This window comes from Mesitornis unicolor, unplaced genomic scaffold (genome assembly GCF_000695765.1).
Source record: "Mesitornis unicolor isolate BGI_N332 unplaced genomic scaffold, ASM69576v1 scaffold45991, whole genome shotgun sequence".
NCBI lineage: Eukaryota > Metazoa > Chordata > Aves > Mesitornithiformes > Mesitornithidae > Mesitornis > Mesitornis unicolor.
This window is the reverse complement of record NW_010165300.1, coordinates 1-19,388: the sequence shown is the minus strand read 5'-3', so window position 1 is coordinate 19,388 and position 19,388 is coordinate 1. Positions and strand designations below refer to the sequence as shown.

General features: G+C 36.2%; 1 protein-coding gene across 1 annotated transcript in view; it reads left to right on the top strand.

Annotated features, from left to right (window-relative positions):
* The window catches only part of MSH3 (mutS homolog 3), a gene marked incomplete at its 5' end in the record, with an annotated part of 34,564 nt that extends 20,172 nt beyond the window's left edge, over positions 1-14,392 (top strand). Inside the window, 4 exons of the mRNA XM_010194574.1 lie at positions 8,147-8,333; positions 8,541-8,670; positions 10,941-11,115; positions 14,284-14,392. Of these exons, the coding sequence (XP_010192876.1) occupies positions 8,147-8,333; positions 8,541-8,670; positions 10,941-11,115; positions 14,284-14,392 (601 nt within the window). The remainder of the gene's footprint in view (positions 1-8,146; positions 8,334-8,540; positions 8,671-10,940; positions 11,116-14,283) is intronic.
* Between the last annotated feature and the right edge of the window lie 4,996 nt (positions 14,393-19,388).

Sequence of the window (19,388 nt, the reverse complement as noted above, 5' to 3'; positions counted from 1 at the left end):
GGGCCCAGCCACAACCTCCAAAATTAGTCAGGTCTTTGGGCTGAACTGGCATAGGTGTTTTGCATTCACTTAATTAGCAGTAATAAGTTGTTGTCCTTTATGACAAACTTCAGTATTTTGCTGGAATATAATATATAGCCTCTCATTTTATATCACATGAAAGCTCTGTTGTTCTTAACTCGGAAGACCAGTTACCAAGCTAAAAAATTCCTTGCTTCCATTTATTGGTTTATTAAGCCTTATTGTTTTCTTTGAGGCTTACAGGGTAGGATTATGAAGATTAGTGTTCCTGGCTGTCCTAGAAATATCAGTTAAACCACAAAACCTGGCAGGAATAATCAGCTAGTCAGCTTCTTCATACCTTCATCCTAAAAATCTAGACTATGAAATTCTAGTCTTGAGGTGACAGCAGTGTTTGGCAGGGCAGACTGCAGGCATTCTGTGTAATACAGAAATCGCCAAGAGGTTGACTGCTGAACAGAAACTGTGGAGGAGTTTTCCTCAGCAGAGCTGCTTGTCTATACATTACTTGGTTTTGGTCCAGACTTCAGTTGATGTCTTATTAGGTTTTTGGGGTTTTTTGATTGATTTGGTTTTTTGGTTTTTTTTAGTTATTTATACCTGAAAATAAATGTTGAAGTCTAAGTCATTCAGACTTTCCTTTGAAAAAAAACCCAAACACCTAGATTCTCTCAATTTGCCTCTGCAGTTACACTCTGAAAGGTAAGAGTCAGAAAATGTAAAAGCAGCAATGTTTATTCTAGATGTATATACTAATGCTTACTGGTTTTGCCATAAACATAAATTTATGTATTGTTCAAAAAAATAGGGAACCATTCATACAAAGCAATCCCAAGTGACTGGCAAATCCACAAGATAATTTTATATACAGTGATATGCTAAACAAGTAATGTTTGTATTGCTCTGGAAATTAACAACAGCAGCCAGACAAACAGAACTTGTTAGTTGTCAAGAAACCAAAAATAATTTTCAGAAATGTTGCTTCTTCATGACACAGTAATTTGTTTCTTGCTTAATTGTATTTGTGTTTATTGCCAGAATAACAAAAATTACTTAAGCTTTTCACTTATGCTTACAGTCATATAATTGCACCCCTGGGGTAAATTATTCCCAGCTTTTAGGCGAAAAAAAGGGTGATGTATTAAAGTCATTGCACCTATTTTCTATCATATGAAGATGTTATTTTTTAAGAAGAAATTAATAAGTAGAAGTCATAGTTAGTGTTGTTGAACTGAAAATTATTTTGTTCTCTTTTTCTGGAAAAGTTGTGGCTTGGACATACTGCAGTATATTTGAACTTTAACTATTTATGACAGTGTTCTGTAGGTCTGTAGAAATAAAGAAAGATATCCTATGCATATATTTGTAGCTAACTTAGTTTCATGTCTTTGTTCATTTCATAGTAACATGCATCTGCAGTTTTAGGTTTTTATCTCATATACATGTAATAATAAAATATTTAACAAAACAGGCTTTGGATTACATACATGGCATTTCATAAACTCTGTAAATATAAACAACTATTTTGTTTGCAGAGGTTTAAATCAGGCTTGAAAATTCATTTAAGTCAATAAAAGACAGTTATTTCTATATGCAGTGAGGTTTATAAAACAATTTCTGCTGCATATTCCTGAAAGGGATTGAACAGCTTCCCCCATGATGAGCAGAGGAAGGAGAGAAAATTTGCCTGTGAAGCTGACCAGCTATTTTACCGTAAAGCTGAAATTTTTGCACTGAATGGTGGTATTTACCTTTGTAAAACTCTTCCATGCTATGATTTAACCTAGTCACAATGCAGATTTTCTGTAGCGTCCACAGTTTTAAAGGGGGGGCAAAGTTCACTTGCTCTGAACACTTCAGCTATTGTCCCTTGTCTGTTGCTATAGTTTCTGCTTTTTAATCCCCCCTTGGCCTCAATCCTTCAGCTACATGTGCACATTAACTTAATTACTTTGCGTTCCCTCACAGGAATCTGAGGGTAGTAAGTGTAAACCACTGTATATCTTAGGGTTGGGTTTTTCTTTGTCTTCATTTTTTCAGCTAATTACATTAATCATAATCATTACAGGCTAATATTGATGGTTGACAAATAAAAACTCAAATATCTGCACTTACAATTTATGCTTCAGCAAATTGTACTCTTAATCTGTTCTTTCTCTTGACCATCAATAGCGTTTATATAGTATTAATGGTGTCCTGCACAGACATCAGGGTAAAAACATGTTTGGAGCTTCAGTTGCTTATTGGAGACTTCATAAACTTCTCCATCTATTACTGCTCTTTTGGTGTGCACTGGCCGTGCCAGCAGATCTCTGTCAGAAGAAGCTGCAATAGAAACCTCAGTTTGGTACCTGTGTACAGGAGCAAATCCTGGCTTTCTCACTGAGGGCAAGAAAAAGAAATGCTTAGTTCTGTGTTTGAGTACACGTAAAAGCTGATGGACCTGTAGAAAGCAATCCATTGATATGTTAGGTATAAAATCCTTTGCATGTTTGAACACAAAATTTAAGTGATTGCTGTTGTGTTAAGCAGGGTTTCAAATTGCTTTTGTGAGCAAAACTGAACGATAGTTCTGTTTGAAGGCGTTGGGATTCTTGGGGCCACAGCAGGAGAGGACATGCAGTAGTCAGCCTGCAAACCTCCATTCAGAATGCCTGTTTTCATTTTTTTGGCAGACCAATTTGCAAGGTTCTTTTGATTTTTAACCTGTGAAGTCTCAGTAAGTGTTTTTTTCTAGGTACCTAATAGACAGTCAATAACCCAGTTCAATGGAAGAAGATTTGCCAAAGTGTTGAAATGAAATTGTGCTTGTGTTCCTCCGTTCATGTTGGGATCAATATAAATTTCTTCTGTTCTCATAAACATCATCTTCAGTTAATTCTCACAGTTTTGCAACTGTTTGCTTTCTGCAGAGACTACATGAAACTTCAGCTAGGAACAGTGTTTTCTCCAAAAAATAAAATGATACACAACGAATGTTATGAGATCTTTTAGAAAATACTAGCTATGTAGTGTTGATCAAAATGTTGAAGAGAACGGTCCCATGCAAGAAAAGGGATAATCTGTAGGGTAAGACCCCATCTAATCCTTTCTTTATGTAAACTAGTTATTTTAATTTAAATAACTTCTGTTCAAATACAGTGATCTTTGAAATGTTGTTTTGAAAGGCAGTGAGTGAAATTAAGAAGTCACATTATGAATTTGTGTTTTTTCACTGTTCTCTTTGAATCACAGAAGGAATGTCTTTGTTGGTGTTGAGAGAGCAGTATTGTACACCTTACTTTTAAGATATTCTCAGAGAAAAATAGTAATTTTCTTTTAATGTTAATTGTTCTTGACAAATAAATAATTTGACTGTAAGTACATTCTGAGGTGAAATCTGGCTTTAATCATGATCCCTGGGAAGACAAACCATACCTGGAAACTTGAATGCCTTCTCTTGAAAGCTGCAAAGGCAGAGAGCAAGACTCTATAGTAGTTAGGTTTATTCTTCTGTAACAAGCACCAGGTCTTATTTCTCTTCTAAAATCAAAGTGAAATATTTTAAATTTCATTTAAGGTGACGTTTTTTCAGCATTAAGTATTTTATAAACTAGGAATTAATAAATGGCATAAATGGCATTGGGATGTTGACTGCTATATTAAAATTATACTTTAGGGAGTGTTTTTGTAATCTTGTTTTCTCATATTTGTTCAGTGCTTGGTGGTTGCGTTTGTTACCACTGGGAGCTCTTGGGCTGCTTGATCATTTTCCCAAGCATTCTGAAGGATTCACACTAACATAAAAGAATAATAAAATAACTGAGGTCCACACCGTGCTGTTAATTTTATAAATGAACCAACTAGCAGCATGCTGGATAACTTCTTTTGAAAGATAGTATGGGAAACTAGAAGCTTCTGGATTTCAGATTAATCTTTTTGCTTGGGAAGTTAATTTTTTTCAATGTCTTATGTCATAAGGAGCGGGTAGATGAGGTACTTAAGGATATGGTTTAGGGGGTAGACAGGAATGGTTGGACATGATGATCTCGGAGATCTTTGCCAACCGAGCGATTCTGTGATTCTGTGATACTAGGGAAACTTCTGTTTTAAGCTGCATGTCATCACTTTCACCCCTGGACTGCTGGCACAGGGCAGCTGCAGTTCTCTGGGGGCCTCTCTGCACTGCTCCAAAACAGTGTCTTGGGTTAGTCTGCTATTTTTATGCCACTGTTAGTCATTAAGTCTGCAAGTCTATCCCCTTCTTCAGGACACTGTTTTTTTGAGAGCAGTAATAACATGATGCTGAGATAAGGAACTCCAAGAAGACCTACGTGGCCTCAATTTAAATTTCCTCCTTCCATTCAAATTTTCATGGGTGGCTGTCAGAGCCCTCAGATGTGTCTATCTGATGGAAAGCTTGAAAGCACCAGACTTCGAGGTAACCTTCAGGGCCACACAGTTAAGCTATATTAGTTCATTCCTGTTGAGAGCAAGTTTAAATGGATAGTGAGTAAATAAAAACTCCTGAGATGCAGGTGGGGGGGAAGTGTTAAGCTGTTTAATTCTCGTGGTTTCTGAGTGGTATCACAGCTTGTATAATCTTAAAAAATTCCAAACATTTATAGAGCCTCACAGGACAAAATATCATAGGATACCCTCCCAGGATGTTGAGCACTTGCATTGGTCAGTACTGTGTGCATGTATTGACTCAGGTGAGCAGGGTAAAAAAAACAGCCGTTTTGAGTTCTGCTGCTGCAGAATAAGGAAATCTGTACCTTTTTCTCTAAGGGGCCACATACATGTTAAGCATTTAGTGCTAGCTACTGCTGCATAATAACTAACCGCCTCCAAAAATTAATTTGTGAAAACATTGCGTCCCTGTTGTTTTTTGTGAGGCTATAGACAGGAATCTTTATCACTTGAAACCTAGCATTGAAAAGAGGTAATACTTCCCCCCTTTTTTTTTCTTTACATAATAAATGTGTTGAACATTATAAGATGAAGAGCTTTTAATTTCATTAAATCTGGTTGTCTGTTGAAGAGACATTATAACAAGGGATTTACAGCCAAATTGCATTTGCTGAGGAGTGATGGATCTCTTGCCAACACTAAAGAGGCTCTTTTCACATTGGATGTCTGCATGCTTCTCATGGGCAGAGTGCAGTAATCTTTCTGAACATAGGCTTTAGAAATTCCATAGCAGAAATGGAAGTTTTAGTATTAACTGTTGCTACTTGCACCATGTCTTTGTTTTAACAAATAGAGTAATAGAGCTGGCATTGTTTTTCTTCTGATGCTTTGCTTTTGTGACTGTCTTGTTCTATTGTGACCTTTTTTCTCCTTTCTTTTTTTTTAATAGAGGGAAGAAAAGAAAATTTGGGTAGTGCATAACATATCTGCACTACTCAGGGACAGCTCATACTTCACATTTTTCACTATGTTGTCATCTACCGTAGTGATAAATGCAGCATTGAAGTGTAATCAAATAGCTATTTTTCTGTATGTATAAAAGTTAGAAGACTATCTGATCCTATTGTAGGGAGCTTTCCAGAGAAAGTGAGTCTTGGAGACTTTGTTACCACCATGTGTAAAAACAGAACAAAGCAAACAAACAAGCAAAAAAGATATTTAAGTGCTGGCATTATTAATGGTAAGATGAGTATGTGTAGCATTTCCTTTAGCATTTTTACCCTAACAATTAATAGGGATAGCATCCCAGGTATTCACTATAGAGTAGCTGCAAACAATGGTAAACCATCTGGATGCTACTGAATATTGTAGGAAAACATTTAATGTTTTGATATATACGAACATTTAGGATTAAAATGTAAATTCAGATCAACTATATCATGTAGAAGTTTAGTGGGATTTGTTACAGCTATTTTAAACTTGAAGGAAAAGAATTGCTTAAGCAATAGGTGGTTTGACTCAAAAACTTTATTGTATCAGGAATAATACAGCATACCGTTAGGGAGCAATGCCTTGCTGCATATTAATTTAGTTTTATAAATGTAATCATCCAGTAAATAGTTATTCTTACTTGTTTCTGGGATAATATTGCTTACCAGTTAATAGTGTTAAATATAGTGTTAAAAATAGTTTTAATTTATATTTTCGTCTGTAGACCTGTGCAATATTGCAATAAATGGGAATTTTTTGTTTTTACAGTAGGACATGGTAACTGAACCAAACAAGGAAAATTGCCTAAGGGTGTTGGGGGCACTGTGAGAAATGCAGTTATAATTGTTTTTAGCCTAGCATTTAAAAGGATTACACTAGTAAATGGCTTAATAAAACATTAATTTCATAATGCCATGATATTGTGAATCATATACTTAATTCAGTGAAATTAATGTAAAGTTTAATTAGCTTTTGTGCAAAATCACCTTTCTTCTGGAGTATGTGGGAGTATGCCGTGTGTGTGTGTGTATGTAAGCCTATACTCAATGAAATAAAAACATTAAGTTTGCTCATTGTATCATAATGGCCATCTCAAACAAAAATTAGTTCATTTGTAATTGAAGATTTGAATAATGTGAAGTTATGTATGCTGCCATACCAAATTACCAGGGCAGGAACCAGAGGATATATATCAATCATAATTGCACTCTGTGCAACCTGCTGGTTTTGGGTATTGGTAGTCAGTCATTCTTGATGATCATAAGATTCTCATAAATTGATTAGTGTCTTGCCAGTACTTCTGTAGGCAACAGACGCAACTATATTAGAAAGAGATGCAGCAAAAGACTGAGAGGAAAAAAAGCTATATTGGGGTTCTCTTTAAAGGTTTTGATTGGCTTTAAATACTATTGTGGCCAGCTGTTATATCTGAAAATGTTATATGCTAAGCCAAATAGTCAATTTTCCTTGAATCAATGTGGCTTGTATGTAACTATATAATTGGCTGATGAGAGTGAACAAATCCATTTTTACAACTCTACTTGGTAGCTTGCTAGCGATAACCTATATCAGAAGTGATATTGTAATGTGATAAATGTAATTGAAAAGCATATATGGCAAAAGGGAATATTCTTTTTTCCAGGTAGAAAGTGTATTAATTGAACAGGTAAGGAAAATGCAGAAGAGGAGAAAAACAGGGTGAATTGCCAACAGATTTCTGAAATGGAAACTGCAATGTCACAATTTGAGATAGAATTTGAGGATTGAAGGTTACATTAATATGAAGCAGTGTTAAGAGACTTGGATGGAATGTGAAGGAAGTTGTATGTTTGTGTGTTTGGAGCAGAGGAGAAACTCTCCTGCATGGAGGCCAGTAAATAAAAAGGACAGTTGTGTAAGAGTATGAAGAGATAAATTGTTCCCTTAAAATCATGTTTAAGCATGCTAGTAAGTGTACCTATGTAATTAGGGGAAATAATTGCTATTTTGTTAACTGCCTGAAGGAACTAACTGCTGTATCTCAGTGGCTGCGCAAATACTGGGTCACGTGAATGTCCATTCTACGTGGAAATGCTAGTATCTGATACTTTCAGGTGCTATTAGCATTTAAAAAACACAGAAATTAAATGATTGGACTAAACTAAAAAAGGTAAAATTCATTTTCGTAGCTACATTTGTGGGAATCCTCCCTGTGGTCTGAATTCCCAGGATCCTTTTTAAGGAAGAGCAGGTGGCCTTGTGCTGTTTGTAAAGGTAGAAGAATTGCATGCTAAACAATATCCCCTTGTCTACCTCTTTGTTTTCCCCCGATTCCTGTAGTTGACATGGGATGCTGAGATTTTTGTCTATGGATGTACATTTGAACTAGATTACTGATGGCCCAAAAAAATTCTCTGCTGTCCCTACAGCCTAACCTCCCTCAGACACCCATAGGGTCAGTATACCTTGTTGTCCTGGGAGATGCATGGAAGCCCTTATTTAATGGTACATGAGTAGTTCTGTCTGGACCTTTCAGTCTTTTAGAGTTCCCTTACATCTGTGCTATGTGCTGTTCTTGCTTTTTTTCCTAAGGAGTAGCTCATTCTGGAAGGTTAATGTTCTGCCTGGGTTGGTTAGTTTTCTCTGCTTGGAGCCAGCAACAAGAGATTTATAACAAAATGGTTTCATTATCATCACTTGTTTTCAGCATTACCTGGCATTTATTTGAACTTAATAAATTGATCTGTTTTGTATCCCAATGCAGAATGGGTGCAGCAGACAATATTTACAAAGGCCGAAGTACTTTTATGGAAGAACTAACTGATACTGCTGAGATAATAAGAAAAGCAACTTCAAGATCACTGGTAATTCTGGATGAATTGGGAAGAGGAACTAGCACACATGATGGAATTGCTATTGCTTATGCTACACTGGAGCATTTTATTAGAGATGTAAGTGTTCAATTTAACACATACTTGTGCATGCTTTTTCAGCCTGTACTATGGTAGGCTGACTCTTACATCATGTATTTCCTTTAGAAATGGTGCATGTCTAAACTCAGAGCATCGGGATATAAGTAAACGATACCAGTTCTATGTTGCTGTGTTTAAAAAAGATTTAAAGTCAAACCTTCTTATGTCTCTATTTTGTTGTTGTAGGTGGAGTCACTGACACTGTTTGTCACTCACTACCCCTCAGTTTGTGAGCTAGAGAAGGTATACCCAGAAAAAGTTGGTAATTACCACATGGCTTTCTTAGTGAATGAGGAGGAAAGTGCTGAACAAAAAGGTACAGTACAAAGCCATCTGAGATATTGACACTATAGGTATAGGCATAAATTGTAAAATTGTTATGGTAATATGAACCTCAACATGAAAGTGATACATCCAAACTCACTAGAGTATCGACCTATACACACATCTGGGGGATCTTGAAATATAAACAACCATTTCTCTTTAATATAAGGATGACTGAGCTAGATCAGATAGAAGATTCACCAAGCACAGTATCCAGCTTTTCAGAGTAGCCAAAGGATTAGGGAGCAGGGATTAGGGATCAAACATATGGCAGTTCTTTCTCTAAAAGATCTCACTGCCTGCAAACATTTGCTATTTAGGGGGCTTCAAGAGCTAGATGTGTTTTCTGTTTTTAGTATCTTCAGTGGACTTAATTTCAATGAAGTTGTCTAGTTTCCCTGAGCATCCTTGTGCACTTTTAGCATCTTCATTCTACTGTGTCAAGGGGCTCCAAAATTTAATACTGCGTTGTGTGACAATCCACCTCGTCTTGTTTGTTTTGAAACCCTTTTGAGACATGTGCCTTCACTTGATAGTCCCAGTTCTTGAATTAGAAGAGGCAGAAGAAGAATCTCTGTTCATCCTTTCTGTCATGCATAATTTTGTAGATTGCTTATTATAATCCTATTCAATTCTTGTTTTACCAAGCAGAAGAGTTACAGCATTTCTTCTTTTTGTCACTGTTGCTCAGAATTAGTTAGCATTTTCAGTAATGTTTGTCAGCTTACTGCTTGGCTTTTTTTCTTGTTTGGTAATGGGTATGTTGAGCAGGTCTGTTTATCCGCAGTGATGATCACCCTTCATGTTGAGAACTGACTCCTGCTGTCTGTTTTCTATCTCTTAACCAATTATTTAGAAATGCAAAGGCCCTCCTTTTAGATTATGGCTGCTTAGTTTTCAGATGAGCATTTAATGAATGACTCTTGTCAAAAGGCTTTTGAAAATCCCCATAGGGTTTATCCACTGGATCTCTCTTACTCATGTGGCTTCCAGACTTACAGCAGATTTATGATGCAGGATTTCCCTCCATACAAACTGCTTTGATTTTTTTTTTTCCTTTTTGTTAATGTATCAGATTTAATCAGAGTCTTGGCAATTCTGCTCTTATTCTGGTTTTCCCACTTTGCCTAGTAATGGCCTGTTCCCTGAATCATTCCTATACTATTTTTAAGAATTGGCATGGTATTTACCATTAACCTTCCCCCTAATTCTATTTTAATATTGTATTTCCTGTTCACATTGTAAACTAATTGAGACAGGGAACTTTAGTATTTGCCACTTAATACTGTATTTAAGTAAATATCACTTTTTAAATGTTTTTTGGGGAGTTAGTTTTAAAATTTAGGCTTTTCCTCAAGTGAGACTTTGGCTTTTGTATTCTGTTTAATATTAGAAGCAGGGATCTCTGAAATATTTGTTAACTTTCGGCACAGGTAGTTCAAAGTAATGTTGTATTTAGGTGAGCACTGTCTAGCTACACTGATGACCCTGGTTAAGAGCATCACTCTCCAGAGCATCAGCATGTCCTTTTCTCATAAAGTTCATTAATTGAACTGTTGACCTCTGATATTCTCAGGCAATTGAGATGTTATCTGCAATCAATACTTACTATTCCTTAACGGTTGTGTCCGTGAAACCCTATATTCTGTATTTCAGTGTGCTGCTTCAGCATTTCTACTTTCAATGTTAGTTGACCTGAACCTTCAGGCCATACCCAGTCTTCACTGTTTTGCTACAGAAAGCACAATAGGTGTAGTACCATAGTCGTCTTGTCATGAAATAGAAAGAATCCCTAGCAGAAGATCCACCATCCTAAGCTTTGTTTTTTCCTAAGCATTTTCCATGGCTCCTAGCTTCCTAGCAGGCAGAAAACTTTTTGTTGTGCAGTAGTTAATAGACTTCTTAATTGTGAGATTACTGACACTTATTCTGTCATTGCTTAGCAAATGTGAGATGCAGTATCTCAATTACAGCATAACTAATCTATTTGACAAACAAATATTCTATGTTTTACGCATGCGCACACAGAAGTCTGCTTAAAAAGACACCAGGTAAAAGCATAGTAAAGAGTTTTTTCAGTCTCACAATGGGTAGGTAAAATGTATGGTCTCAAGGAAACATTTTTCTTTCGTATTTCTTCAATGGATTAAATCACTCAGGAAGATCAATGATAATGAGACCACAGTATTTGCCATTTCAGAATTTGACCTACTACATTTTATTACCACAGGAGATGATGATTTTAGTTTTATTTTTTTTTAGGATCTGAAGATGAAGAGAATCCTGAATTTATCACTTTTCTTTATCAAATAACTAAAGGAGTCTCTGCAAGGAGCTATGGACTTAATGTTGCCAAACTGGCAGATATTCCTGAAGAAATCTTGAAGAAGGCAGCTCACAAATCAAAGGAGTTGGAGGGAATAGTGAATACGAAAAGGTCAGAACAATTGTGATTTTTTTTTTTCCCCCCTTGTGAAAGTTCAGCTATGAATTGAAGAGCATTTCACGTACGTAAAATGGACATGTACATTAAAAAGAACAGTAAGAGGTGCTTCAGATATCCTCCTACCCTTCAGGGAAGAGACAGTGAAACAAAACTTTGAAAAAAATACTTAGGAAATTGTGCTCTCTGTTTCAATCAAAGCTTTAGATTTTATAATTAGTTATTATGTCAGAGGTTAATTGCAGCCTTCTGAAACAAGAGTGGAAAAAAAAATGCAAATTGAGCTAACATTAGTAATAAATTATTTTTTATTTTCTTATGACAAATACTAGCGAATTTATTCGATCAGGTATGTACTTTCTTTCTTCTCAGGAAGACAACTCATTATTAAGAGAAATATAGCTCTTCTTTAATGCCTACGTCTGTTCTCACCAGTGATAGTGAAAATAATAATAGATTTAATTTAGAAAGTATATTATTCTCTTTGGAACTTGAAATTGTATTTGCATACTATTGTGCAGAAGAGGAAAGCAGGTATTATTCTTATATAACTTAAAAATATTTGTAATATATTATTTTGATTGCCCACAAACACACAAAAGTTCACTGAATGTCTGTGGGTTTTAATATTTTTCAGATGATCAATTTACTTTTAGGGGCATTCTTTCCTTATGTATTAAACTAGTTTTGAAAATTCACATGTGTCTCAAATAGCATCATCTCTATAAAACCTGTAATATTATGTACACAGTTGAGATATAGATATGTGCTAGTATTCATATTCATTTTCACTGAATTTTTTGTTATTATTTTCAGTGGCAATCCTATCAGAAAAATTCAGATAGCCCTTTAGGAATAATATAAATCAAGATCTTTGTTGTCTGATGGTTATAACTAATCCTGACAGAATAATTTCATATGAGAAAATTTTAAGTACTAATTATTTGTAGATGCGAGCGGTTATTTTGAAACTTAACGAAGTTGCTTCATGTAACTTAACAAAGCGCTATTGCTTTTTGCCAGTTTTTATACCCTTCTAAGACAGCAAAATATAAGCATTCTATTGAAGAGACATGACAGGTTATGAGAAAAATAATGTGGTAGTTTATGTTAAATGGAAATAATTGTGAATAAATGACAAAAGTTATACACAAATGACAATATCTTAACTCTGTTGTTATAGGATACATAGGGTTCTAAAATAAAGAAAAAATTGTTGTTCAGAAAAGTAAGAGTATGAGATGGAAAGGCAAAGTTACTGTGTAATAAAATTAAGATGTGAAATAATGTAATATGTCCCTTTGGTTTATCTTCCTTTGTTCTATGAAAATCACATATTACTTACATATAACTTGGATAGGGCACAAATAGAGTTCTAGCATGTCTCTATTGCTAAAAAAAAGAGTTAATTACATACAAAATCTATAAGCATTAACAATAGTATGTGATGTAGTAGTTAGACTGATTTGCAGTGCCCATAGAGGGTTAGAGAGAGGGCTGATGGGCAGTTTTAATTATGGAACTGAATTGTGTCCCATTTATCAACTTTTGCATATGTAAGCTACCACCTGTATTTTGGCTTTTGGTATATAATTTGCTTTTATCCTTAAAGTGAAAAGAAAAATACTTAATCTAAAGCTGTGACGAATGCTTTATCCTCATAATCAGTAAGGCTGGAGGCCCCTACACCCCACACTCCAGGGCGAAGTGCTGCCCCCTGAGCTGCAGCAGCACAGGTACCTGGGAGTGACCAGAGGGAGCGGCCTCCCCAAAGCCCCCTCCCCAGGCTGCTCCTGGAGGGGTTGCTCCCTGACATTTTCTCCATGGTGCCAGGGCTGGTTTTGCATGACTACAGAACAGGCCAGGTCAGGGATCTGATCCAGCTGAAAAGTCTGTCTTTTTCCAATTGATAACATGCACGTTCAGTTTCGTGATGTTACATGTGGACAGGCACTACTACATGAAGAAGGAAAGGGTGGGAGAAGAGGCCTTTGATTCTGGTAGCAGTTGTAGAGTAAAGGTAGCCTTGAGACATTGGCCCTGCCTGCCAGACCAGCCTACCCCGTCTGAAGTTTGACACTTTCACATCTCCTTTTAATGGGAGACAGTGCTGTGTAGGGGGGTCCAGGACAAGGGACATCCAACACACAGCAGTTGTTAATTCATCAGGCTTGACTTGTACCAGATTATTCCTTCATTGTGTACCTCTTACATGCACTTTGGAGGGAACTTCCAGCATCTGTATAAACCCAGAGCTCAAGGCAGCTAAAAAAAAAATATCAAATGTGTCTGATGATTTCACAGTGCATAAATTATTGTATTATGCAATTCTTAATATTTCCAGGACATTATAGAAATATTTTCTTTTGTATATTCCTTTTATTTTTACTTCTTGTCATGATGTGGTCTAAATGTCAAAGTGTCCTCCTATTCCTTCTTCCTAAAAGACACATTAACAAATTTTAAAATGCGTATGGTGTATCTGCAGTAGGAAATAAAAATTATAATGATCTTGGGAATCAAACTCGGACCTGTTCATAGCAGTATACTTCTGCTGTCACAATACCCACAGGCCAGCTGCCTTGTCTTATTTTTTTCATCACTTTCATATTATTTAAGAAAATCCACTGGGTAATTCCATCCAGTCTTGACATCTTTGTTGTCAGGAATGTGTGTTAACCCATTTTAAATGTCTTCTTGTTATTTGTCACAGCTCTTATGAGCCTTTCTTAAATTGGAAAATATTAAAGTGAAAATAAGAAGGATGCGTGTACTCATTTATTTTGAAAGTGCGTTACCTCTTTATGATTCTGCAAGTGCAAATTTATAGGACCTGCTGAAAATTAAATGGTGCAAACTACAGTACTATTTATTTCCTTTAATGATTTACTTTTGCTCAGTGTTTTATTTTGTCTTGTCAGTGTTTCTCATACTACTAGTTAGTTATAAAATTAACTGTCCTAGACTGTTGACTGGCCTAGAGCTGGAATACATATATTGGGAAATGTTAAGTGATTGTTTAAAGATCACACATTTCGAGCTATGCAAACTGCTGTATAGACTGTGTAAATTTTTGCAGATGACTATAGGGCTTTCAAGATTTGATGTGCTTAACTTAAAAATGTGTCTGTATTTTGATTGAACTTTTTTGTCCCCCTTCAGAAAAAAGCTGAAGTCCTTTGCTGAAGTATGGAAGATAAGTGATCCTCAGGAACTACAAAAATGGAAACGTATGTGTGAACCTGGAGATGAAAGAAAGGACAGTTTTTAACCTTCAAGTCATGCTTAAAGCTGGAAAATATTGGAGATGCAAAGTACAGATCTGGAGAATAATAGATTCTGTCAGGGTGTAGTTCTAAGTGCATTGAGTTGACTTTTCTGCCTTTTGAGAGATAAGAGATGCTGCATTGTGATATGATGCCCCACATCCGCTTGCCGATTGTATGAAATTTTCTGACTATATTCCTTCCCTGAAGTGTTTTCCACCCTTTTTCTTAACTGCAGAATGTCTGTTGGCATTTGATTAAGTTTCTAATATGTTCAGAAAACATGAAAAATTATGTTGGTAAATTATTAGGTAAGTCTTTCATAAATAAAATAATGTCTTTTCACTTTATTGTACTTCAGTTTCTGAATACTCTTCTGCATTGGGACAATGTAGCTGAGTCTTGGCTATGCTATACTGCTGTGCAATTTGTAAAAATAAATATCATAAAGATACTTTTTGTCCTGTTCTCATATTAATGCATTTAAAATTCACTGGTTTTGTAGAGCACCCCTTGCATTTCATGTGCACAATGAATTTAAAGTGTATTGTGTGGCTGGATTAGGAGAGTTTTGTTTCTGCTGATGATGTTGGTGATGATGTTTCAACTAGTAGTTGTCAAAGCAGCAGCACAAAACATGCATTGACTGTGTTTTGTTTTCCCTCTTCTCCATTTTCTTGCATGCCTGCTTTTTTTTCAGCTTTAACTTGCCTTCTGCTCTTGGCCTCTCTGGCACAGTCTGGAGAAAGACTTATTCAAAATAATTTTGGAGTATCATAAGATGAGGTGAAAGAGGCAATTCAGACTATGCAACTGGCATCCCTAGTGCTCTGTCAAATGCAGAGTAAAGCTGGAAAAAGCAGAAATGCTTTTTATTTTTTTATTTGCAGTTATCAAGCCCAAATTTCAAATGGGAATGTGATATTTAAATTGGTTTTCCTTTATAAATATAGCCAGGTGAAATGCCTTGCTATGAAAATGAAAAATTATGTATACATACTTAAAGCTTGGCAAATAGTTTGTTGTATTTAAAAAATATATTTTATTATGTGCAAAGAAAGTGAAATAAAATACCCTCTTGACTTTGCTATAAGGAAAAGACTAAAATGAGATTTTGTAATCTTTGAGACAACTAAACCTTTCTAATTTTTTCAGTAAATGAGGATTTTTTTTTTGCAAAATAATGCATGTCAGATGAATATCAAGTAATGTCATTGCAGGTGATTGAATTAGCCTTTCCAATATAGACAACTTTGTGCAGAGAAGGGTGTAATTTTTTTACCTGTCATAAGCAATTGCTGACCTTCACCAAAGACTTTTTTTCTAGGCTCTTGGATGACAAAACGTCATTTAAACAAATAGTCTGCCTCCTACTCAAATAGCAGCAATCAATACGAGCATCTCCTCAGAGTGTGAAGTCTGTTTATCTAGACTGGAAGAGCTGAAGGTGAAACTAGTCTTTCAAGGTGTGATTACATGTGTGTTTATCTACGCTACACATTGTGAGGCACAGTTAATGTAATACCCTGTTATTAATGCACATAGATACAGTGCATTGGATCTAAAGACCTCTGACCATATTCTTCAAAGAGAATAAGTGAGACCTTACTAAATACTAGTATGTGCCAAATGTGCTTTTAATAATGTGCTCTTTGCCCTCAAGAGAGTGTTCAGACTATGCTCTGACAAGAGAAAAACACCCAGGTGCAGTCTGAAAAACATGAAGAAATACAATTAAGAATGGGGAAATTGACATAGTATTACTGCCTGCTCATGCTATCAAGTACAAAGCAATTACAGCAGGCTTTTCTCTTAATGTCTGCAGTAATATTCAAAATAACTCTTGATTTTAGCCCTGCTCAGTTCTTGCTATCCTGATAAGGTTTCTTCTAAATATGCAAGCTAATTATTAAAGCTACCATTTTAACCACTGCTCATTATTATAATTCCTAGCAGATACATAAAGCATTATGACAATCTGAGAATGCACTATAAGGATGCTGTTATTTAGATGTGTTTACTGCTGGTTTTAGGATACTTTTGTAATGAACCACACAGTGTAGTGCAGATTTATCTAGACCTTGTTCTGCTTACGTGGAGCAGCCATGGTCATTAGCAGAGTGAGTGCCATGTGAGGGCAAGCACTCTGGGATGTGATGGGTTCAGAGCTCACTGGGGTATGTTTGTGGAGCATGAGATTAGGCGTAGTCTAGACAGGCAGCCAGACAGAAGTTTCTTGGCCTTTGGTAGTACAGAGTGCAAGAGAGATATAATGAAACAAAGACATGCTGGAAAATGGGGAAAGGCATTCATTTTGTAGGAGTTTTTTTCATTTCTTTTGCTGTGGTAAGTTGGGACTTCTATGTCTGTCATAGCAGGAGTCCTTCTAAAAGACAAAGATGAGAAGCAGCTCTTGTGTTTTCCTTTTTATTTATTTTTTTCTTCTTTTCTTTTAAATTCCAGCACACTAAGCTTCATCCTAAAGATAATCTGAAGTACAATTTTGGTAGTGGTATGATCTTGCCCTGTTTTTAAACCAGAGTAATAAAATTTTGTCTTTGTACTGAGTCAGCAAGTTTGATCCTGCGTACTGATGGCTGTAAGGTTGAAGAAGAGTGACGCATGCTTACATGGTCCTTGGTTGTAGTGGGAATTTGTGCTAGTCTTGAGTTTGCCTTCAAGAAAGGAATGTCTGAATTTTTTATCTAAATACTAATATTTTTTGAAACCTGCATAGAGTATTGTCTCCTGCTGCCTGTGCCAGCATGTTATTGACTTTGTTAAAATTTAATATTGATGTCAAAAACATAGATTTCTGCTATAAGTAAAAGGTACAGTCTCCTTGAAAGACTTTTGCACTTTATGGCTTTTTATCAATCTGTTAAAGATGGTATTTATCACTTTCATAAGCTTTCTCGTTGTTCTTTCTTCTCTGCTCTTAACATAAAAATTTTAATGCCTTTGTGCATCCCGTCTTGAATGTATTGCCTTTAGAAATCACTGTGCCACAGGTTAGCAACAAAAACTGGTAGACCATTTTGATGGAAGAGAAGACAAGAGAGGGCTGGATACGCTGTCACTGCCTTTTTGTATTTGGTTATATAAGAATGCTCTTATAGAACACGCAAAGTAAAATACATTACCAGTAGCAATTACCTTTCTTACTCGCTTACAACATCAACCCTAATGGCTGAAGTAATTCTCAAGAGAATTTTTCACTGTATTGCAAAGTTTTCCCAGATGTATTTATAGGAATTACATTAATTTACCTACCACATAAGTTTACAATGCATATAAATGAATTTAAAAATCACTGAAATGTCAGCTGAGTCGGGTATTGCAGTAAGTCTGTTCACTGCAATGAAAGTAATGTTTATTGATTGAAATCTATTTGAAAGCAAATTATCCAAATATTTTTACTATATGTAAAATTTAGTGAGAATTCAATTATTCTAACTTCTCAGTAGTTCTGATATGAATGCATTGGAAAGAAAGGTTTGGTAGATGCCTTGCCGTGAGAGAAGTAGGACTCTGCTCCAGAATCTGGATCACACTTCAGAACAGTTATTGGGGGGTCTCCTCCCCCAGTCTCACCACAGGTGGCCATTGCAATCTCTCCAAAATCCTGTCACTAGTACTGCAAGTCTTGGACAGCAATGTGGGAAGTAAGTCTGAGCTGCCTGTCTCTTTTCAGATTTTAGAGCATGTGAATGGAGTGGATGGTTCTCATCACCTTTTAATTGTTCCTAAATGCAAAGGCCATAGAAAGCTGAAATTTACCATCAGCAAAATTTCCCAATGTATTTTTAAAGCTTTCCTCTATCTGCCTTCAGAAATCTCTGGCAGTCAATTCAAGATCAAATATTTGTTAAATAAGAATTCAGTTCTGGAGGACATGTTTGCATTCCACTGATTTTAATTGGGAATTTTAAAAAAAGCTAACTGCCAGATCCCAGGAGTGATTTACAGCTGAATAAGGATGAATCCAGGATTTAAAATCCAGCTGGTAGGTAAACGTGTGATTAATTTCTGAGACCACTTACCTGGATCCTTGACTTGCGTCAGTCCAGCGCTGTAGACTGTTTTGTTTTGTAGCTCTGCATAGGGGAAGCCTTGGGTTTGCCCAGCTTGGTGGATTTCTGTACTGGATTTTCTCTTGCCAAAACGATAGCACTCTGCTTACCTTAAGAATGCTATGTTTGTCATTGTACGTGGCTAAGCACATTTGGTGTGGAAATCCTCCCCTTTCTTGGAATGGTAGATCAGTTTCTTCTTCCTCCAGTACAGGTGCACAATTGCTTATGACTTCCTTAATTACATTATAGATTTCTCTGCTTGCTGAGCCATAGAGAAAAGTAGAAAGCAAAGGATGTTTTCTTAATCTCTTAAAAATTTCTGAAATAGTCATCTTGTAAGATGTGAGTCTTGTAGGCCATGCTGTTAACTGTGAAATGATGTATTTGTCTTAGAGTAAGCTGGTTTAAGTCATAAGTGGGCTGTGGAGAAAAGGATGACAGTGCCTAAGATACTATTCAGGGGAAATAAAGGGTGAACAAGATAAAGCCAGATAAAGAAATCTAAGAATAATTAGCTGTTCTAAGAATAATGGCATTAGGAAACAGGATGGTTTCCACCTACATGATGTCAGGATTCTTTAAAAAGCAAACAGGCACCAGTTTGATTTATATTTTGGCTACAGTCTTGCTAGCCAGCAGGTAAAGCATGTAAGATTAATAAGAGAATCTGCCTGAGGCTTCAGTGAGCCCTTGTGCTGCGGCCCTGGATGTCCAGCACTCGGTCTACGTAAGATGTTTTTATTTTGGAAGTGTGATCAAGAGCATCTTGCCCAAAGTAGCCATAGGGAGGTGGATGTGGTGCCCAGTCATGGGATTTGTGTCGTTGCAACTGCAGCTTGTGGAGGACGAACTCAGTCTAGGGCAGGAAGCACAGCTGCTTTTTTCGAGTAGTCATGCTGGACCTGCTGTTCACAAATAGAGAAGG